The sequence below is a fragment of the Malaclemys terrapin genome, chromosome 3, assembly GCF_027887155.1.
Source record: "Malaclemys terrapin pileata isolate rMalTer1 chromosome 3, rMalTer1.hap1, whole genome shotgun sequence".
NCBI classification, from domain to species: domain Eukaryota; kingdom Metazoa; phylum Chordata; order Testudines; family Emydidae; genus Malaclemys; species Malaclemys terrapin.
Window position 1 is genome coordinate 10458780 of NC_071507.1, and position 20965 is coordinate 10479744.

General features: G+C 43.0%; 1 protein-coding gene across 1 annotated transcript; it reads left to right on the forward strand.

Annotated features, from left to right (window-relative positions):
• Window positions 1-2838: 2838 nt before the first annotated feature.
• On the forward strand, window positions 2839-19666 carry LOC128834404 (D-beta-hydroxybutyrate dehydrogenase, mitochondrial-like). Its single transcript, XM_054023097.1, has 4 exons — window positions 2839-3426; window positions 13494-13646; window positions 16643-16773; window positions 18618-19666. The coding sequence occupies exons 1-4, from the start codon at window positions 3093-3095 to the stop codon at window positions 18963-18965; spliced, it is 966 nt and encodes a 321-aa protein (XP_053879072.1). The 5' UTR covers window positions 2839-3092; the 3' UTR covers window positions 18966-19666.
• Window positions 19667-20965: the final 1299 nt, after the last annotated feature.

The window sequence follows — 20965 nt, forward strand, 5'->3', positions numbered from 1 at the left end:
CACTCAGTGCAGGGCCCTCTTAGGCGCGGGGCCCGATTCGGGGGAATTGGTGGAATTGGCCTAAAGCCGGCCCTGGAGGGTAGAATTGGGAGAGTGCATCACTGGGGAAATGGCCCAGGCCACAGCCCTTAAGCTGGCTTTAGTAAAGCACATAAACAAATCCTGGCTGATAATATAATATTGAAGACAGTTAAAATCTTGTTCTCGTGGATGTCGAGTTTCCATATTGCTGCCATGTCAGGCCCACTTCTCAAGTCTTTCCTAGCAATGGGGTGGAACTGTAAAATCAAGCCCAGTTTTTGGTGAAGGGCTTGGATTTGTATCCCTAGATCTGGGCCTGACCTTTGATTTTTGTTCTGGGACACATCCAAAAACCTGCGGAAGGGGACTAGCAGAAATCAACTGATATCGCAAGACAGTTGCTGTGTTGGATCCAAACCTCACAAGATTTTGGTTCTCTACCTTGAACTGAATACACACTGAGAATTATCAAGGGCATGTTCCTTCACAAGTGTTACCCTCCTGTGAAATAGTTGATCTGTTTTGGTATTAAAATGTCTTTATAATTATTGTTTGCATTGGTCGCATGCAGAGGCCCCAACTGAGAATAGGGCCCCATTGTGCTAGGCACTGTACATACACATAGTAAAGGAGAGGCCCTACCCTCCAGAGCTTACAGTTGAAATACAAGACAAAGTGTGGGATAAAGAAAGGCGCATTATCCCCATTTTAAAGATGGATAAGTGAGGCAGAAAAATATTAAGCAACTTGACAAAGATAAGCATTGATCCCAGATCTCCTGAGTGCCTTCACCACAAGATCCTCCTTCCATGCAAGACCTGGCTTCCAACTGCTTACTCTTGGTATCTGCACCACATTTAACAAGGCCCTGTGTACTCTGCAACAAACTGGAATGAAATGGCTTTAAATTGCCTGTATCCTCTGGCAAGGCAGATTGGAAATTCTGTGGTAGCATCATTTAAAACGACCAACTGAGGTTTTTAATTAATTAAATCTGAAAATGAATAAAACAGTCAGCACAACAGTGGCTGAGTTATTAATTCTAATATTAAATTCAATTTATTTTATGCTGTCCTGATCTTTTCAGTTTTTGATATGCCACATATTTTTGTCCTGCAATGTGTAATTACTGTATAGAAAATATCAAGGGGCGAGGTAGAGGTTTTGGTAGGTGAATAGGGGACAGAGGGAGCTTTTGTCACCTGTGGGGGGCAGCTTAGGTTTGTGGGATAAGTGTATTTGCCGGATATTTCTGCTAAAATAACCAGCAATTAAACAGTTAACAATAACAACTTTTAAATTATAATTGGTAGGTTTCAGCATCAACATAATATTAAGCTGAATGGTGGCACTTCAGCCATTTTAGAACTATGGTTTCAGTCTGTCTACAGACTCAGACGGACAACATTTAGTTCTTGTTTTCCTGGTTGTCTTTACAACCATGAGGACTAGAATCATATATATATATTTAAATGAAAGAGTAGATTTCAAAGTACAGTTTGCCAACAAGCATTGGCAAAGGGAGAACCCTACCAAAAATTCTAGAGCAGAAGAATCACATAATGCCTGGGGCCATCTCTATAATAAATCTAATCTGGATTCCAACACGTTTCTCAGGGACTGTTGGCACAGCGACCTTACTAAAATCACAGAGCATAATTAATACATTGTACAAGTAAGGGGCAAGAGTTGTTTTAAAATCGTTTCAGTAAATCACACTGAGAACAATCAAGGACATATTCATTTACAAATGTCACTGTCCTTTGAAATATTGGATCTCTTTTGGTAATAAATCTGCCTTGAGGATCGTCTTTCATTACAATAAGGGTAGAGGGAAGGTTAGAGAAACCATCTTTCTGCTTATAAATGGAGCATATTTGATACAGAAATCATTGGGGCACAATAAATATGCCATTTTTACAACCACCTTTGGGAGTAGAGCAGCACTTTAACTTGTAATTATTAAAAAAAGAGTTTCTAATTCTTATGAGTATGAAAAGTATCAGGGGGTAGCTGTATTAGTCTGTATCCACAAAAACAACAAGGAGTCCGGTGGCACCTTAAAGACTAACAGATTTATTTGGGCATAAGCTTTCATGGGTAAAAAACCTCACTTCTTCAGATGCATCTTACCCACGAAAGCTTATGCCCAAATAAATCTGTTAGTCTTTAAGGTGCCACCGGACGCCTTGTTGTTTTTACGAGAATGAAACTGATTTTCCAAATGTGGACCAATGCCGGGTTGTCTGAAGAGAGATTGAAACAAGGGGGTAGGGACAAGAACTGCCTCTCTTAGTCTTAATATGTTAGCTCTGAACCTTAATTATGGCCCCTCAATTGGCAACATTGTGAACAATTTCAATGCTAATCATTTTAGCAGATGTATCCAGCTCCCCTGGGATTGTGGATGGATTGTCGGTAGAAGACCATCACTTTCTACTCCAATCCAATCCCTGTTTGGAACAAACCCAGTCATCAGACAGGGATCACTACAGCTCTGGCTACATCTTTCCCATCGCCTCTTTTAAGATTATTCCTTTGCATGTGGTAACTATCAAAGGAGATCAATCCCTTGTGGGAAATAAATGTCTGAGCTATAATGACAACTTTCCTCAAAACGTGTGGGGTAAATCTAGTTCATGATTCCAGTGGGCCCCTAAATTTCACTCCCAGCTGTGGGCCAGCCTGCAGAGAGGTGCCCTGAACCCAGATGTGTGTGTAGCCTGAGCCCGCCCCGTGCTGTGTGTGGCTGAGAGCCTCTTTCTCCACTCACTGGGCAGGGCAATACTCCCTGCAAAGGGGGGAAGCGGGCGAATTTCTCTCTAGCGCAGTGGTCTCCCCAGTGGAGGCTTGGGGGTGCGCCAGGGGGAGCGCCGCTTCGGCAGGAGTGCCAGCCTGGTTGTGGTTGTTGTTTTTGCTTTGGCAGTTTGGGCGGCTTTTTGTGGCTGTTGTTGCTTCAGTTGTCGTTTACTGCGCAGCTCGGGGGGCCCATCCAAACAGGTTGGAGACCGCGGCTGCCCTGTGCGGCGACCCGAGCCAGACGGAGCCGAGCTGGGGGAGGCGCAGCCGCCATGTGGGAAGCGCCCGCTCTGTTGCTGCTCCTGTTGCTGCTCCTCCCGCGGCTGGCCAGGCTCCCGCGGGCGGCGGCGCTGCAACCCGCCGGCCGGGCGGTGCTCATCACCGGCTGCGACAGCGGCTTCGGGCACCTGCTGGCGCTGCGCCTGCACCGCCTGGGCTTCACCGTCTTCGCCGGCTGCCTCTGCCCGGGCGGGGAAGGGGCGCAGCGGCTGCTGCGGGAAGCCGGCTCCGGCTCCGGCCGCCTGCGGGTGCTGCCGCTGGATGTCACCCGGGAGCGGGACGTGGCCGCGGCCAAGGAGATCGTGCTGAGCAACCTGCCGGAGACAGGTGAGAGCGCACCGCTTACTCCGAAGGCAGCGCGTTCACACGGCACTGCCCAGCTCCGGGCTCCTGTCCTCTGCTCCCGGCTGCCACCTGCCAAAGACCCTTCCCAGAGACAGCAGCCACCCAGGGCAGCCACTCGCCCTCTGCACCGGGGCCAGGCAATGGGTGCAGGAGCTCGGGACACTGGAGTAAATCCGGAGCAGCGTTTGCTCCGGTGTAGGAGCAGGATGTGGTCCTAGACTCAGGTCTGCGAGTTCAACCAGGGTAGATATGGGGGCAAAAATAGATGATCATCAATAAACCTTCATGTGTTGTAAACTCCGTGGGGCAGGGACCACCTGCTGCCTTTGTCTCTTGTCCAGCCCAAGTTTGCTCTGCGGCTTCATCCGTAAAATGTATTGATCTGGCCATCAAATATCAATGGAAACAAAATTGTAAACAAAGTTCCCCTGATGGTCCAACCTGCTCTGCTAGTTCATACCCCTTTTGTCTGGGGAATTTCATAACCCTGCTGTGTCCAACCATTTGACAGAGCTGAATACGACATGGGCTGGGTTAGGTGCTAAATAGATACTGCTGGGGACAGAGGTTCATGAAATCCTTCTTCTGAGGTTTGACAGCTTGGGGTTTGCGCTCCTGGGGTTTGAGCTCTGAGATTTGGATTGGGAAGAACCCAAAAATCTGAACCAAAAATTCAGCTGGGACTACCGACTATCACCTATTTTTTGAGACTTAGCCATAAACCAACCCAAACTGTTGTTAATTTGTCCTGTGGCAGCACCTAGGAGGCCCTACATGGACCCAGGACCCCTTGTGCGAGGTGTTGTGCAGACACCGAATAAAAAGACAATCCCTTCCCCAAAGAGTTTACAAGCGTGAGCCTGCCAATGAATCCTGACTAAACTTCAAGTTTGTAATGAAAAAGGAAACCCACCAAGTGTTGCTTGTCTGGGAGTTTCTTTGTGAGTATTTTGCAGAGATCTAATCACAGGTAATAATGGGGAGGAGACCAAATTAAGATGTACAAGCAAGAGGGAAAAAAAGTAGTTTCGGGCGTGATTTGAAAAGAGGTGAATAAATGCAGGAAAGCTGCAGGGAAGAAGGCTCTTGTACCGAGAATGACCAATTATTTATCATTCTAACGTTTTGTTTTATAAAGCTAGTGCATTAGGACTTGGTCAGATTTGGGATGGATATTGAAAAGCAAATGTAAAGTCTAAGCCTTATACAGTGTGAATGGCTGACCTGACACCAAAGGGAGCGGAGGGGAGATGTGCTCATTTGCACTCCTCATTGGACATGTTACCCATGGTAGCAAAAATGAGGCAATTTCCCTTAAATTAGGGACAGCATGTAACCAGAATTGCGTTGTCAGGTGGGCATGCTAGAGATGGAAGAGCGCACTGGAAGCCTCCTTGGACCAGCTCCCTGTCCCACCTGCACAGCAGTAGGGTTGAATTTCCCTCTAGCATGAGCAATGAGATCTAGCATGGGCAATGAGATCCATGCAGGAGGACCCCTCTGCCTGCACAGAGTTGCATTAATTTCATCAGGGCTGTGTACTAACACAAGTGCGCCCACAATGATTTCTCTGCAGAACTGGATGGCTGGGCACAAAGTTGGTGAGGGGATGACAGCACCCATTAGCCTCCACATAATACATGAACTTAGGGTATATTATATTGTCCAAAATAATCACAAGCAGCACAAATCCCTGTTTATCCTATCAGAATAGTGTTAGACTGCCATGAGTGAACTTAGTGGATCCAAACCATGCATGAATTAATATGTGCCACGCAAGGCAAAACTCTTTATAGACTTAAGTCTGCAAGGCATAAACACTTCTATTATCCATTGAAGCCAATGGAGTTGCATCAGGGATGGATTTAGCCCAATACATTTACTCAGTACTTTGCAACAGAAGTGAAGTGCATTTGTAATTCTGAACAAATGATTTCCATTAACACAAAAGTTATAATGAAGAATAAAGCACATGACACAACCATGGAAATGCAGGACACATTCTTGACTAGCTTGTTAGGATATGTCGTGGAAAGGAACAAGAATATAGAAAGTAAACAAAAGCACAGAAGCCTCTCATTAAGTATGTGTATTTATGGGTTATCCTGACCTCAACTGATTAAGTCTTCCCCTTTTAGGTTCTTTCCCTAGCTTTAGAAACAACAGCTGAATCCCAAGGGTGTTTATAGGCTAGACAGAGCCCAGGGACTTAAAGGAGCATCACCCTGAAACTCCTGTTCAGGGGCAATTAGTTGTACCTTATACCAAAGCAGTAGCTGGCATCTATTCAGCGAAATCTTGATTAACAAGGTTAGCTTGCCAAATTGGGGGTATTATGAAAGACTCTTACTGCAAGGCCTGATTCATGGGGGCAGCAGGGAAGGGAATTTTCCAGGGATTATGCTTGTTGATTCAGCTCATTTACACGGAATGTCCAGATCCTAATATTTACATTCTCTTAAATTGATCTAGACTTTTAAGGCCTGATCCAAAGCCTAAGAGAGTCAGTGGAAAGACTCTTCTTGCCTTAAATGGGCTTTGGACCAGGCCCTTAATAAGACAGTTATACCTAGTCTGTTATATTACATTATACATAATCAGGATCTTGTATGTATTATACATCTGATGATGGCCCTTCACTTTTTTGCTCAACCTCTCTGCTTGAGCAGCTATTGAGTGTGCCATGGAGAAAACCAGGTAGTCAAAAGGTAAAGTGGTTTTACAAATCCTACCAGCATGTACTTTACTTCTAAATTACTAGGCAATCTTTCTCCTATGAGTATATTAACATTACATACAGTGGAGCCACTGGCTTAATTTAATATCTGATTTAATACAGTGAATTCCAAAGGCCTTATTAGTGGCTTGCAAAATATAGGGGCATAAAACATTTCATTTCAAGTGGAACAAAAGCCGAGAAACCGATGCATGTGGGATTGACATTAGCAACCTCCCTGCATGGGCTTCTTCAACAAGCCAGGATGTGGTGATCCATCTCTTTAATTATAATGGGCTAGGTTGTGCCCTCCCCCCCTTTCATGATTGTCCTGTGTGCAGGGGCGCTGGAACAATTTGTATCATGGGGGTGCTGAGAGCCATTGAACCAAACTGTAAACCTTGTATATAATGAAAACCACTTCAAATAAGGGGGTGCTGCAGCACCCCCAGACCTCTAGTTCCAGCATCTATACCTGTGTGGGTGGACAGAGTAAGGACCCTGCCTCCTTTGTGAGGCCTGGATAAGAGTCTCTTAGAATTTCTAACACTGTGAGTGTGGGAGGACGCAGTGGTTTAGAGACTGTTTCTGAGTTGCTCGCCTCCTCCTTCCTATTTCCCTTGAACAACTCACCGTAAGAGGGTGGGTCAAATTTGGGGGGCGATAGGATGGGGCGCTCCTTGAAGCAGTATAACCAATTACTTTCTCTGCAGTGCAACCTGGAGCTCAGAGCATGTATGCTCTCCACGGGACGCTGCACCTCCCAGGTTAGCCCAATATTTCAGAAGGGCCTAACTCTGCAGCCCGTACTCACACCATTCACCTCCTTGGGACTCTTGATGAAAGCTATGTACCTTAGTTGATTTCAGTTGGACTCCTTGTCCGAGTAAGCACTACTCAGTGTGAGTAAGGGTTGCAGAATCAGAGCCTAAATGAATGAAACATAAAAATGAGAACCTCATCTCCCTTGCCTTTTAAAAATATATACAATATTATAGATAAAATTCTACATCTCATTAGGCTAAATATTATTTAGCCACTAGATAAGTACAGTACTGCACTTTGAGTGCTGCCTAGAGTTCCAGACAAAATGTAGTGCCTGTTAAACAAATCCAGATCAAACAGGAACTCAAGCTGTCTGGAAGCCTGTTCGCTTGTGCCTGTAGATACAATAGCTTTTTATACTAAATTTCTCCGGCTTAAGGACTGTGATCCCAGAATTCCATATGCTATGACACAGACTAGGCAGTATTATTCCAGGCATAATAATGACCTTACAGCCAAATTTTCCAAAGGGGCCACAGATTTTGGTTGCCTCAGTACAAAGACTTCAGTGGGAGTTTCGGGTGCTCTGCACCTTGGAAAATTGGCCTAAGGTGACTTGTTTTTCAGAAAAAAAAAATTAAATTAGTGAACCATTTGGATAACGGTTTTGATACAAATTTTGATACAAATGTTGCAAATGTATTTTTTGGGAAAAACAATTTAAAAAAAAAAAGTCAAATTTTTCACACATTTTTCTATTTTTGAAAAAGAAGTACATCTTTTTGTTTTTTTTTTACAAAAAAACCTTTTCAGTCAGAAAAATCTAACCTGTGTAATCATGACCTATAAGTACCTACACGGGGAGAACATATCTGATAGCGGAGAGCTCTTTATCTAGCAGATGAGGGTAACAAGATCCAATGGCTGGAAGTTGAAACTAGACAAATTCGAGGTAAAAAAAGGAGCAAATTTTTAACAGTGAAGGTAATTAACTATTGGAGCAGTTTATGAAGGGATCTGGATTCTGTATTATACCCAATCTTTAAATCAAGATCAGATATCTTTCTGAAAGATACGCTCTTGTTCAACCACAAGTTACTAGGCTTGATGCAGAAATCCTTGGTGAAATTCTCTGGGCAGTATGATGCCAGAGATCAGACTAGATTATCATAATGGTCCCTTCTGACCTTAAAGTCTATGAAAACATTTTGCATTAGAATAAGTTCACCTAAGGTTTCCCATTCTAACTGACGAGGATAGCTAGTTTCTAGTTTTAAGTACTGCCGAAGAATTTTCTGACCCTCTTAATACTGTGAAGAATACATTTGTATGCATGAAAGAGGTGTTGGATCTTTTTGAGTCACTAAACATTTGTCCTTCAGATGTGATCTGGCGAATAGCTGTCTTCTGAGCCCCCTTTCCTAACGGATAGGCCAATATTGTGTCATCTTTGTTCCCTTTATCATAAAAGGAGTATTTCTTTACTCTTTTTCTCTAAGGAGCTGATTCAGTTTTCCTCTAGTGTTTATTACATCCCTAGATAATATTTCCTCCACTTTGGCCTTCTGCAGAATGTCCATTACTATTTGTATTTCAAATATGACCCGGAGAACATCAGGGCCACATTGTGCTAGGCATATATATACACGTGGTAAGAGACTGTCTTAGCTATGTAGACCATAAGGTCTTCAGAGCAGAGCCTAACAAACAGAGTATCATAGGCAAGCAGAAGATAGGGAATTGAGGTGCAGAGAGATTAAGTGATTGGCCCAAGGTGACACAGGGAATCTGTGAGAGACCAGAAACGGCATCCAGATCTCCTGAATCCCATTCTGTTGCCTTAACCTCAAAAGCTTCCTTCTTCCCAAGTTCTAACCTATGCTTCCCATCTTTTCTAGGGTCCCTCTGTAGGCTGTATGTCCTTTGAACATAAGTTCACTCATCAGGATTTCTTTGGCAGCTTTCCATAACACATCATCACTACAGCACTGTGTTCCTTGTTTGCCATGTTCTCTGACATATTATTTCTCAAGTTTTTAAGGCTGTTCTCCTTTTGTAACATAGTGTTATGTGGGGCCTAATGCTACTGGACCCATGAGAAGATATACTTCAGCAAAATCAGTACCAAATCAGATACCAAAGTACTGGTAATACTTGCTTGGATACTCTCTCTCTTCATAGATTGTTTCTCTCTGTTGAGCTATGGTCTATTCTAGACTATAAAACCAGGTGCTTCTGAAACTCATTTTCCATGGGTATGTTGCTTTCCCTAGACAATTTCTCTGACAATTATGGATTCTAGGGGTCTGTTATCCCCTTTTATTTTTTTTCAGGGCTAGGAACCCAGTTAACATTTCCTGCTACGTAGATGGTTCCCTTAATACATTTAGTCAGAGGCCTTGTCATTGTGCTTAGGTATGAGAAGGTTATGTCATTCAGAGCCTGATCTAAAGCCACGGAAGTCAATAGGCATCTTTCCATTGACTTTAATGGGCTGTGGAGCAGAATTCTGATTTATTATAGTAACCCTCTTGTCATAAAAACATACCCTCCAGTAAGATGTCTCCCAGCTGTTCCCCTTACAGTCGTCTCAACTCACAAGGAGAGTCCTCTTTTAATTAACCCCTCTTCTTTTCCTCCTTGTTATAAGTGGCTGCGTAAACTTCCCTTTCCCATAATTGTTGTCTTTTGTAAGGGAAGATGTGTTCCTCACAGGGCTGTAATGTCCAGGTCTATTTTTTCAGGTGATTAAGTACTTTCTTCCACTTGATTGGATTATTCCGTCTGTGTACATTCCTTGAAAATATCTTAACATTCTTGAATCCGATATTTCTGAATCTATTAACCAAAATAGGTCCACGCTATCATATTTTTCTTCCAGTTTGCCAGCAGGCATGTACTCAACCTGGCAACAATAGCAATCATGACAACAGAACAATGTAATGAAAACCACCAACTATTCTTGGAAGGATGCTCTTCTGATTAAGGCACTGGTCTGGGACTCCGGAGAGTTTAGTTCCATTCCTGCCACAGACTCCCTGTGTGATCTTGGGCAAGGCACTGGATCTCTCTGTGTCTCAGTTCTTCATCTGTAAAATGGAAAATAATGTGTCTTTCGTCTGTCACATCTATTGAGATTGTAAGCTCTTCAGGAAAGGGACTGTTACTCTGTATCTAAAATACTTAAAACTTAAAATACTTACACTGTATATCTAAAATATTTAAAACAATAGGGCCTCAATTTTGGTTGGGGCTTCTAGACTCTACTGTAATCAACATCATCATCATTATGGAAGATGGTATAACACAGAGCCTTCATTACTGAAACACCCTCTTTAACCATTTATAACATAATGAGCAGAGCTGAACGAAAAGTGGGAAGCATGTTTCAAATGAAAAAAATAAAAATAAAAAATGATTTTTAAAATTTTTCAGCTTTTGAAACCACACAAATACACACACAGAAATAAATAAATCAGTTTTTTTCTTCCTATCTCTCCCCTTTTTTTTTTCTCCTTTTTTTATTTTGTCACTGAAAGGGAGGGGGAAAGGGAAAGAACAGGGAAGTGGGAGGAAATTAAAAATTTCCATTGGAAAATTTAAAAAAAAATCAGTTACATTTTGTTTTAAAAAAGACCATTTTTCATCAGAAAAAAAGTTCAAATGAAAATTTCAACCAGTTCTAATAACTGTGCTTTTTTCAGTGGATTCTGAATTGCCAACACACCACAATACATATAAGGAAGCAGGAATATTTACTAACAATATATTTCACAGAACCAGTAACCCAATTGGCATCTATCTTGTAACACGTTCTTTGGTTTTATATTCCATAAAACCCGTGGTTAAATATTCCCTTCCACATATAAAATTTCCCTTCCTGTCTGACTGCTCAGGCATAACCTGGAGAATCTCAAAAATAATCAAATTTGAAATTGCAAAAGAGAAATAAACCTAGAGACAGCACATTTTTTATTTTGCTTTTCACATTTTCTCTTTTCATCTTGGATTCTCATTTGCAGATTTAGAGTGCAGTTTCCTATCCAGGGAGCTATTTAGATTGACAGACTGTGGGCTTCACTGCCCAGTAACCTTTTCCAAGGAGTCAAGGAATTATTTAGCTTCTTACAGATGTGCTGAGATATTTGGGTTTGTTGTAAAGAATATGTAGCTTTGCAATGTACCACACTGCAGAGTGTGTACCCAGCTCCATAAGATTTTCTATATTTTTAAACCAGAGTGAATTGTGTTATCTTTTTCTCTGTTTCTACCCTCACATCAGAAAGAACATCAGGGTATCTTCTTTATATGAAAGAGACAGCATTTCACGTGGCAGGGATAGGAGTTTTTCTTTGTCCTTGTGAGAGCCTACTCCCCCTTCTGGAAGCCCCACTAATCTTAAATGAGGTCTCCTAAAGTGAACCTCCAGATCCTCTACTTTATCTGTTAATCTTTGTCCTCAGAATCCATTTTAACGACCACGGTGTTAGTGAGAATCTCCCCCCAATCCTCTAATTCTGTTTGCAGCTTCAATCCTTCTGTTTCTGATACATTGCCCAATGTCTACCCAGCTCTCAGAAACTGCTATGAGCTCAAGTGAACGTGTGTGTGTGTGTGTGTGTGTGTATGTAAGGGGCGGGGGCACAATTTCTGAGAGCTGGATAGACATTGGCTGAGATCCTGACCAGGCACTGCCTGGAGATCTGGAAAGACAAAATCTAGTGAAACCAGCCTAGTGGCTTTGCACAGGCAGCTGCGAAAGAGGAGAGTCTGAGCAAGGAGATCCTGGAGCCTGCTCCACTGGGGTGGTCTGGGGAGAGGCGTGATAATATCCATTAGATCTATGAGCGATGCTGCTCCCCAGCCAGGAACCTTGCTGGCGTGGTTGCAGCAGGCTGTGGTCCCTGCTACAGCCTTGTAGCCATAGATAACTGGGCAGATGCCCAGCACCCTGTGGTCAGGATTAAGAGGAAAGATTCCATTACCCACTCCAGCCCCTACAAATACCCCTATTTTCACTGATTCTGTGCAGGGCAGGTGAAACTGACCATTTGTATCAAATGCTGCCTTTAGAGAACGATGTGCAAGGCCCCCGGCGGGGCTCACAGTAAGCGAAGATGACGAACCTGGGAGAGACTTAGGGGAAGTCTACACTCCAAAATTAAGTCGACCTAAGTTACATTGACGTACAGCCACTGCAGTGATTAAATCATTTTCGCATGTCCACACTGCGCTCCTTGTGCTGGCGGTGCATGTCCTCACCAGGAGTGCTTGTACCGACTGTACTGTCATTCTGGGGCATTGTGGGATGGCGTCTGAAAGGCAGCAACAGATGATATAAGCCATGCAGTGACTACACTGACCTAACTACAGTGACCTAAGTGCTATGCCTTTTGTAGAGGTGGAGTTGTTAAGTCGGTGTAGTGGGCAAGTTATATCGATTGGAGCCACATTTTTGTGTAAAGTATCAGAGGGGTAGCCGTGTTAGTCTGAATCTGTAAAAAGCAACAGAGGGTCCTGTGGCACCTTTGAGACTAACAGAAGTATTGGGAGCATAAGCTTTCCTGGGTAAGAACCTCACTTCTTCAGATGCAAGACATCTGAAGAAGTGAGGTTCTTACCCATGAAAGATTATGCTCCCAATACTTCTGTTAGTCTCAAAGGTGCCACAGGACCCTCTGTTACATTTTTGTATAGACACTTGTAGTTAGGTCAACATTATGTTGACCTAACTCAGTTATTGAGTCCAATACAGACCTCCCTATGTGATTCTTAACTACTGCACAGGTATGACAGTGCTGGTCAGCCTGGAAATACCTGCAACAAGTATTTGAGGACAGGATCTGGAGTAACGTTTTCAAAAATGACTAAGTAACTTTGGCTCAGTCCCATCTTTTAAAGCGACTTAGGAGTCTAAGTCCATTGACTTTCAATGGGTGTGGGCTCCTAAATACCAAATCACTTTTAAAAATAGGATTTACGCTCCTAAGTTACTTAGACACTTTTGAAAATGTTACCGTTTGACTTTTAGTCTGCTTAATATTGTTTTCACAAAGGTGCTCCGAGTTACATAGCAGGATTAATGTAGTTAAAATACCTTAGTGTGCTGTTTTGGCAGCTGAAACTGGCCTCCTAGATCATGTTATTCATAAATAACTTAAGGAGACAACATAGTGAATGATTATTAAATAGTGCTTAACAGGCTGATAGGGTCCAGATAATGGCCACAATTATGTTCCTTCCTTAAGCAAAATGTGCACATGCTTATGAATACAAACCTAAAATATAATGTAGCCAAGGACTTATTTCAGATTGCGCTCATTGTGGTGTTCACTGGTAACTTGATATATAAGCTGCTTGCAAGAGCTCTGCTTTATTCTATGTCAGTTCCAACTGAGTGGGTTTCAGAGCGCCGCGCCCAGTCTCTGTCCGGGAAACTGAGTCCTCAAAGGCATAGACCAAAACCACACCCATTTTATGAACATTGTTGAAGGCTCTGAGGGTGTTGTGTCCAGTTTGTCTGGTGGTTAAATATGTTGCAATCAGGAGACAATTTTTCCCCTTTTAGGTTTTTGGGGACTGGTGAACAATGCTGGAATATCAACATTCGGCGAGACAGGGTGGCTGCCTATGGAGAAATATGAAAAATTTGTGGATGTGAATCTCCTTGGGTGTATAAGGACAACGTTGGCATTTCTTCCCCTTCTAAGGAAATACAAGGGTAATCCTAATCCAATGTCATCTACAGTTGTAGAATAATTAGTTTACTATAGTTAGCTGAAACAAAACCAGTATGTTGTCCAATTTCCTGAAAGGTTACCTGAGAGGACAACTTGATCCTGACAAGAGGACAAGGATGTATAAGGTGAAAAAAGTAGTTAGTTTTAGTTTATGAGGAATTAATGACATCAACATCTGTGATTGAAAACAGAGGGAAATGCTTAAAGCTAGTTGTTAGCAGCCTTCCTTCGAGTGCAAGAGACTGTCAGCATTGGCACTGGGACACAGGCAGCATGGGCAAGGACTTGTTCCGGTATTTAGATTGTACTATTTTACTGTTCATTGCTTCTGGGAGGAAAGATGATCTTGTGAAGGACTCAGGAGATCTGAATTCAATTTTGGCTCTGCCACAGGTTCTCTGAGTTTTAGGGCTGGTCCCTTAATCTTTCTGTGTCTCTGTTGTCCCCATTGAACAGATTGGGGATAATAATATTTCCTTTCTTCCACCTTTTGTCTGTCTTGCCTTAAGTTCTTCAAGGCAGGGATTGTCTCCTACTATGTGTGTGTACAGGGCCTCTCACAATGAGGTCTCGCTTGAGGTCTGGAGGTGCTACTGTAACACAAATATTAGAAAGGACCCTGTGATCCAGAAATGGATGCTTTTATCCTACCATTTATCCCTTAGTCACAAATACGCAGCTCTTCAGCCTCCTAGTAACACTGCTTATGGTTTTTCAATATATGGGAAAAAATGTAATGAACCCTTAACACACTGTAAAACGAATGGCCAGGTTATGTGAATATCACAAGAACACAGCACTGTGTGTGCCTCTTTAGAAGCTATTGAAGTGCTATACTGCTAACATGTGGGACACGGTCACTCTCCTATGATATGTTGCTGCGGACACTCTGTCACCCAGATCCTGCAAAGACTTTTATGCATGTGCTTAACTTTAGGCACTGTATGGCAATCCATTGAAGTTATTCCTGAAACACTGCCACGATTGTAACAACTTATATTTTGTCTGACCCCAGCGCCCTCTTATTCTGGCCAATGGAGATAGGTCCTGTGCAAGGGAAGTGCAGAGTGATCCCAGAGTGGCCAGGCTGTCCTGAGTTTCCTGGGCCATTGTGTCTTCCTGGCACAGTACTTAGTACAATAGCACCTAGATGCCACAACCAAGATCAGAGCCCCATTGTTTTGGGTGCTGTACATACATACACATACTCTGGCCTGGTCTACACTACGGGGGGAGATCGATCTAAGTTACGCAACTTCAGTTACATGAATAATGTAGCCGAAGTCGACGTACTTAGATCTACTTACCGCGGTGTCTTCACTGCGGTGTAGATGCTCTCTCATCGATTCCCCTTGCATTTCTCGTGGAGGTGGAGTACCGAAGTCGACGCTAGAGCGATCGGCGGTCGATTTATCGTATACTAGACACGATAAATTGACCGATAAATTGACCCCTGCTGGATTGATCGCTGCCCGTGCAGACATGCCCTAAAATGCAATCCCTGAGCTGAACAGTTCACATTCTAAATAGGCAAGGCAGGGAAAAGGAAGTACTCTGATCCCCATGTTACAAGGGAGCTCTGAAGCACAGAGATATTAAGTGGCTTGCCAAGGTCACCCAGTGACTCTGACACAGGAGTTGAACCCAGATCTCTTGAGTCCTTAACCACAAGACCGTCCTACTTCTCAGTACCTGAGGTATCATCATACATGTAAACATTTCTAGTTCTGTGGTATAATTATTTGTGGAACTATAGGAGTAAATTGTTGAGATGGGCCAGACCACAGTTTCTTGTTCTGGACACCATTGATGTTTTTTGTCAAATGTTCAGTAGACATTTGACAAAAAACATTTGACAAAAATCATAAAATGATTATAACAATGGCACAAGCCATGGAAATCACCACCAAATGGAATGAGAAGACACACATTAGTGGAAATCAAACTACCTTTCCAGGGCTAACCTTCTTTGAAGTCAGTGGAGTTGCACTGGTATAAAACTGGTGTCAGGGCCGGCTCCAGGGTTTTTGCTGCCCCAAGCGGCGCAAAAAAAAAAAAAAAGCCGCGATCGCAAGCATCCGAGCGGGAGTGATGGACCGTCCGCCGAATTGCCGCCAAATAGCTGGACGTGCCGCCCCTCTCCTGAGTGGACGCCCCAAGCACTTGCTTGGCAAGCTGGTGCCTGGAGCCAGCCCTGACTGGTGTTACAGTGAAATCAGACCCATCATGATGAATATTTAGACACTGTCTCTCTCCCCTAGTACAATCCTCCTTTTAGATGCACAATCCCTTCATTTTTATTTCTTTTATTTACCCACTGATTAGGGGTTGCTTTGCTGCAATCTCTTTCCTCCACTCTGTGGAGTGGTTATACAATTCCTGGTCTTCCACAGTTTCCAGAGAGGACCAGGATATATTTCACCAAGGAGCTTAATGAATGTAGGAATTTCACTGCTCAGGGAATTCTCTAGTTGCTGGCTAAAGCATGGCTCTTTGCGTTTATGTCCTCACGCTACACTCTTTATATCTGAACTTACTGGCTCAGAACTGGTAGGATGCAAGTTGTGACTATATTACACTTAGTCTGGTTCAGCACCTGCAAATAACCAAAAAATGAGACTTTTGGAGGAAGCTTGGTTTTCAGGGCTGCCCAGAGGGGGAGGCAAGTGGGGCAATTTGGCCTAGGCCCCGGGCCCCACATGGGCCCCCACGAAAATATAGTATTCTATAGTATTACAACATTTTTCTGTAAGTGGCCCCCAAAATTGCTTTGCAACAGGCGCCCTAAATCCTCTAGGCGGCCCTGTTGGTTTTTTGAGCTACAGAGCTGAACATACTATAGTAAGGTTATGCTGGGAATGCACATCTTAGCCTAGCTGCATAGTAAGGGAGTTATGAGGGAAAGATTATGAGGAAAAACAAGGGATTTAAATATGAAGTTATTTGAACATTTGAACCATGTTTTTTCCCCCTCCAGGACGTATGGTCTTTATGTCTAGTGTTACTGCATACTTCACTTTGGGGAATGGCATTTACTCTATGACCAAGGCAGCCATAGAAAAATTTTGTGATGCCTTAAGACTGGAAATGAAGAAGTTTGGAGTTCTGGTAAGATACTTATTCAGCTTTTTTCCCTCACAAAAGCTGTTTATATATTTCAGGAGTAACCATTAATTTTGCGGGAAGAAAAATGTATTCTATATTTATATAGCACCTTTCCTCCTGAAACTCTACACACATCACTGACCTGCCGTTATTTCTGGAGGGGAGGGGAGCAAGCAGAGGGCTATTGCATATTGATGAGAGGAAAGGGACATTTTGGCCAAGCAGACTCTTACTCTTGTGAAAAGTCATATTTAAAAGCCCCTCCCAGTAAATGGCATGTAAATGAGTATATTAACACTGGAAAGATGAAGAGCCGAGTCAACCCTGGGATTTCAGCCTATGATTCCAAGATGTCTAAAATGCAGATTCTTCTAGGATTTATGTTGGTTTCTAGGAATGTGATCCCCAGTGTGGCCTAGTGGATAGGGTACTGGCTTGGGAGTTGGGTGCTCTTGCTTTTATCCCCAGCAATGTGGGACTTTGTGCAGAATCATAGAATGTCAGGGTTGGAAGGGACCTCAGGCGGTCATCTAGTCCAACCCCCTGCTCAAAGCAGGACCAATCCCCAGACAGATTTTTGCCCCAGATCCCTACATGCCCCCCTCAAGGATTGAACTCACAACCCTGGGTTTAGCAGGCCAATGCTCAAACCTTTGGGAAGACACCTTCCCTGTGTTCCTCCTCCCATCCTTTGTGTGCCTCATCTGTTTACATTGTAAGTTCTCTGGGGCAGGAACTGTCTCTCTCCGTGAGTTTATACAGTGCCTGTCAAGAAGAAGAGGTTGAAACAACACACTGTAACTAAAACTTCCCTTCAGTGGGGCCGATACTGGCGGGGATGAGGACTTCAAAAGTGAGTGGTGTGGGGTAAGAAGGGAGCGGGACCAGGTTGCCCAGGGAGTACATTGACCTGGTGTGTCTCACTCACAGAGCTCCTCTGGAGTTTCCTGGAGGAGGTAAAGGTTCACTCTGAGGAGACATCCCTCCCCACTAGATTGCCAGGGGCTGTGCTGATGGTGACACCCCCTGGACAAGGGCTCCTCTGCTGATGGAACACTAATGACCAAACCGAAAGCTTAGATCACTGAACAGCTCATCTAGCTTTTTTCCTTTGAATCATTCCTCCATTTAAATCCTCATTTAGTGCTCACTAAATGTTCCCCCTGAAGTAATTACTACAGCAAAGACGAACTGTATGCACTGCTCACAGCAGTTTGGTTGTGGAAAAGCTGTTGTTGTGTTTCAACAGCCGGCCCCTTTTGGAAAACAGTATAAGAGCACTTTCATTATACACTTTGAAATACCTACGGCACGATGAGGATTTGAACTGCTTAGCTAAGGATAATCTTGAGTGCATGGAAGTGCTTAGTTTAAGAGGTTAGCTGTTCTATTTGCTTGGACTTTAACGTTCAAAAATATATTTCTCTAATAATTACCTTTACATGCCAGCCGCAGGTTTTTAATGACTGTTTGTGCTCTCCGTAGCTAGGCAGGCCTTTCGTCCAGTAAATGGTCCTGCTTTTCTAAGGTTTGTCCCCCGTCCGGTACTGAGACAAAACCAGACATGGTTTTGTCTGAGGGACGCCCTTTTGAAGAGTGTGCTATCCTGCCCCTGCCAGCGTGACCTCATACACATCATGAGTGTGAGGTCCAGTTCTCCTTGCCTTGCATTGGGTCTGTGCTGCCACTTACAACAGGCTGTGGCTAAACGCCACAATCTAGGGTAAGGCTACGCTGTAATTAAAAACTCATAGCTGGGCTGAGCTCTACGGCTCATATGATTTCACTGAATTCAGAGCAGCTGATTATAGTCTAATAGTTATTTCCTAATTTTGTTTTCCTTTTAGGTTTGTGTTATTCAGCCAGGAAATTACGCGCGTTCAACCAATGTTCAGCCACCAGTCAATGCGGAGCAGATCTGGAATGAACTCAGTGAGGAGGAAAAGGCAGTGTACAATAAAGAATATGTGCAAGAACGTTCAGACTTTTTTAACAACATACTTAAGGAAGGGCGCACCACAGGCCATGAAGTTGTAGATGCCATGGTGGATGCTTTAATGTCTCCTGCGCCCAAGGCACGTTATATGGTTGCGAAGCTAAAGGAAAAACTGTTGGTCTTTATATGCACAGTTTTCCCAACTGTTGTGATGGATTCAATTCTGTCCTATGCACTGAGTAAAGTAAAACTCACCTAGCCCTGTGGAGAGAATATTGACTCCTGTTTCTGGTCTATAATTCAGGTTGGACAACTTTTGTAAGCAAAGGATTTACAGCTTGGTCGAAAGCCCATTGAAGTCAATGGACAGACTCCCATTGACTGGTATGAGCTTTGGATCAGACTTATACAGGACTGTAACTTTTGCATACTGAAATACATCTGGAGTTGAATGTAAAATAATTCACTTGGTGTACTCTGGGGCACAGCATTTCTCCACTTGTTGTAAGGATTAACTCCCATACTACTGTATTCCTTGCCTGTTGAATCTAATGCATTTTATTTTTCGATCGAATCTTCCATATGAAAGTACCACAAAATGTTTCCACATCAGTTACAAGTAGAGTTTACCCTACAGGAGCATTGATGGATACAATCAGGCAGGGATGAAGAATGCAATAGTTCTGAGAGCCTGCAAAAGTATTTTATTGTTTTGTTAGAGGCAGAGCTAGGAGTGTTAGGCTGGGAGTGAGAAATGGGCCTTGAAATAGGTTTGAATGGAGTCAGAAGGGTGCAGAGAACTAGGAAGCCTTAAATGAATTATGAAAGTATAGGTCCTTACCAATGGAAACAATAGCTACCACGGTGAAGTATTTTAAGCTCACAGATATTTTGTTTAAATCTGTAACATCAGAGCAAATATGTCATATGCGTTGTAAAATAAATAAGTAGCACATTCCACTTACAAATGAATGTTCATTCCTAATACGATGTATTACCTGCCTCTAATGTCCAGATTAACCAATGCATTAAGCTAAAGGGCGGTGAGAACTAAACACAAAAGATGGTAAGCAGTTAGCACTGCACAATCAGCACCTAGTAGTTGAGGAAAGTCTGCACATCTAGCTTGTAGCTCAGTTTGATGTTTAAGAGATGCCCTTTCTTTCTGTCAATATAGGAATTCATTAAGGGTCCGATGAAAAAATCTATTGAAATCAATGGAAAAAGTCTCATTGACTTCAATGGGAGTTGGATCAGAGCCTAAATGCTTTTGGATGTATATGAATTTAGTGCTCATGAAATGTGCTAAATTAACACACGTGAAGCTGCTGCCCCATCAATCTGCCTCCATCCATACTGGAGACGGCTCCAATCAGTGTTTTCCCCAAGAATTGAAATTAGAGGAGATGTTCGAATTTACAGGGGGGTGAAGGCCGAGGAGCGAGACCATAAGGGTGAAGGTGGGCTGCATGGCACCATAGTAAAAACTGAAAAATGTTTCACGACCATTTTATTAGATTTAACTCATGTTTTAAAAATCATCACACAAATTACAGTTGGCTACTCAAGCCTTCTATGAAGCACTACATCTACATCCTTTTTGGTTTCTTGTTGTAATTTTGCACAACTCTGTTAATGAACTTCTCAAATGCAGTGCATTCATCTTCGGTGGCTTCTCGTGTGTCCAGTATTTCCAATCCTTCAATTGATATGCTCATTACTTCATTCACATGATCAGGCAGAATGCGACTTTTTCAGAATGCAAAATTCTATCAGTGATGAAAAAGAACACTCAACTGTAGCTATTGTGCCTGGAAGTAGCAAGAGATGAATTCCTACTTCTTTCATCCCAGGAAACATAGCACAAAGATCAGGTCGATCCACAAGTGATGATAGAACAAATGAATGAAGATTTGACTTCAACTTCTTTTTTTATGACATTCCACTCTGTGTTCAAATTCTCCATTCTGTCCTGATCACATGGCAGCCCCATTGCTGGTAGTGCCTCTCTCCATTCACCTGTCAGTGTTTTATAAGACGGGCATCATTAAAAGCTATGTAGAGGTTGAGTAGAACCCAGAAGTCGCTGTTGTAGATTTGTAAGGATCAAGTTTGTTCAGCTGGCTTAACAAACACTTCTTGTCCTCTTCACTTAATGATTCAATACAAGTGCCTTCATTAGTCAACCTCTGGTCTGAAGTCTTTGCTTCTTCCAGTACGTTTTCAATGGATATCTCTCTGATTAATCCAAGTGTAGCT

Coding starts and splice junctions, on each gene's coding strand:
- LOC128834404 (XM_054023097.1), top strand. CDS start 3,093: ATGTGGGAAGCGCCCGCTCTGTTGCTGCTCCTGTTGCTGCTCCTCCCG. Junction 13,647..16,642: donor CCTTCTAAGGAAATACAAGG/GTAATCCTAATC, acceptor TTCCCCCTCCAG/GACGTATGGTCTTTATGTCT. Junction 16,774..18,617: donor TGAAGAAGTTTGGAGTTCTG/GTAAGATACTTA, acceptor TTTTCCTTTTAG/GTTTGTGTTATTCAGCCAGG.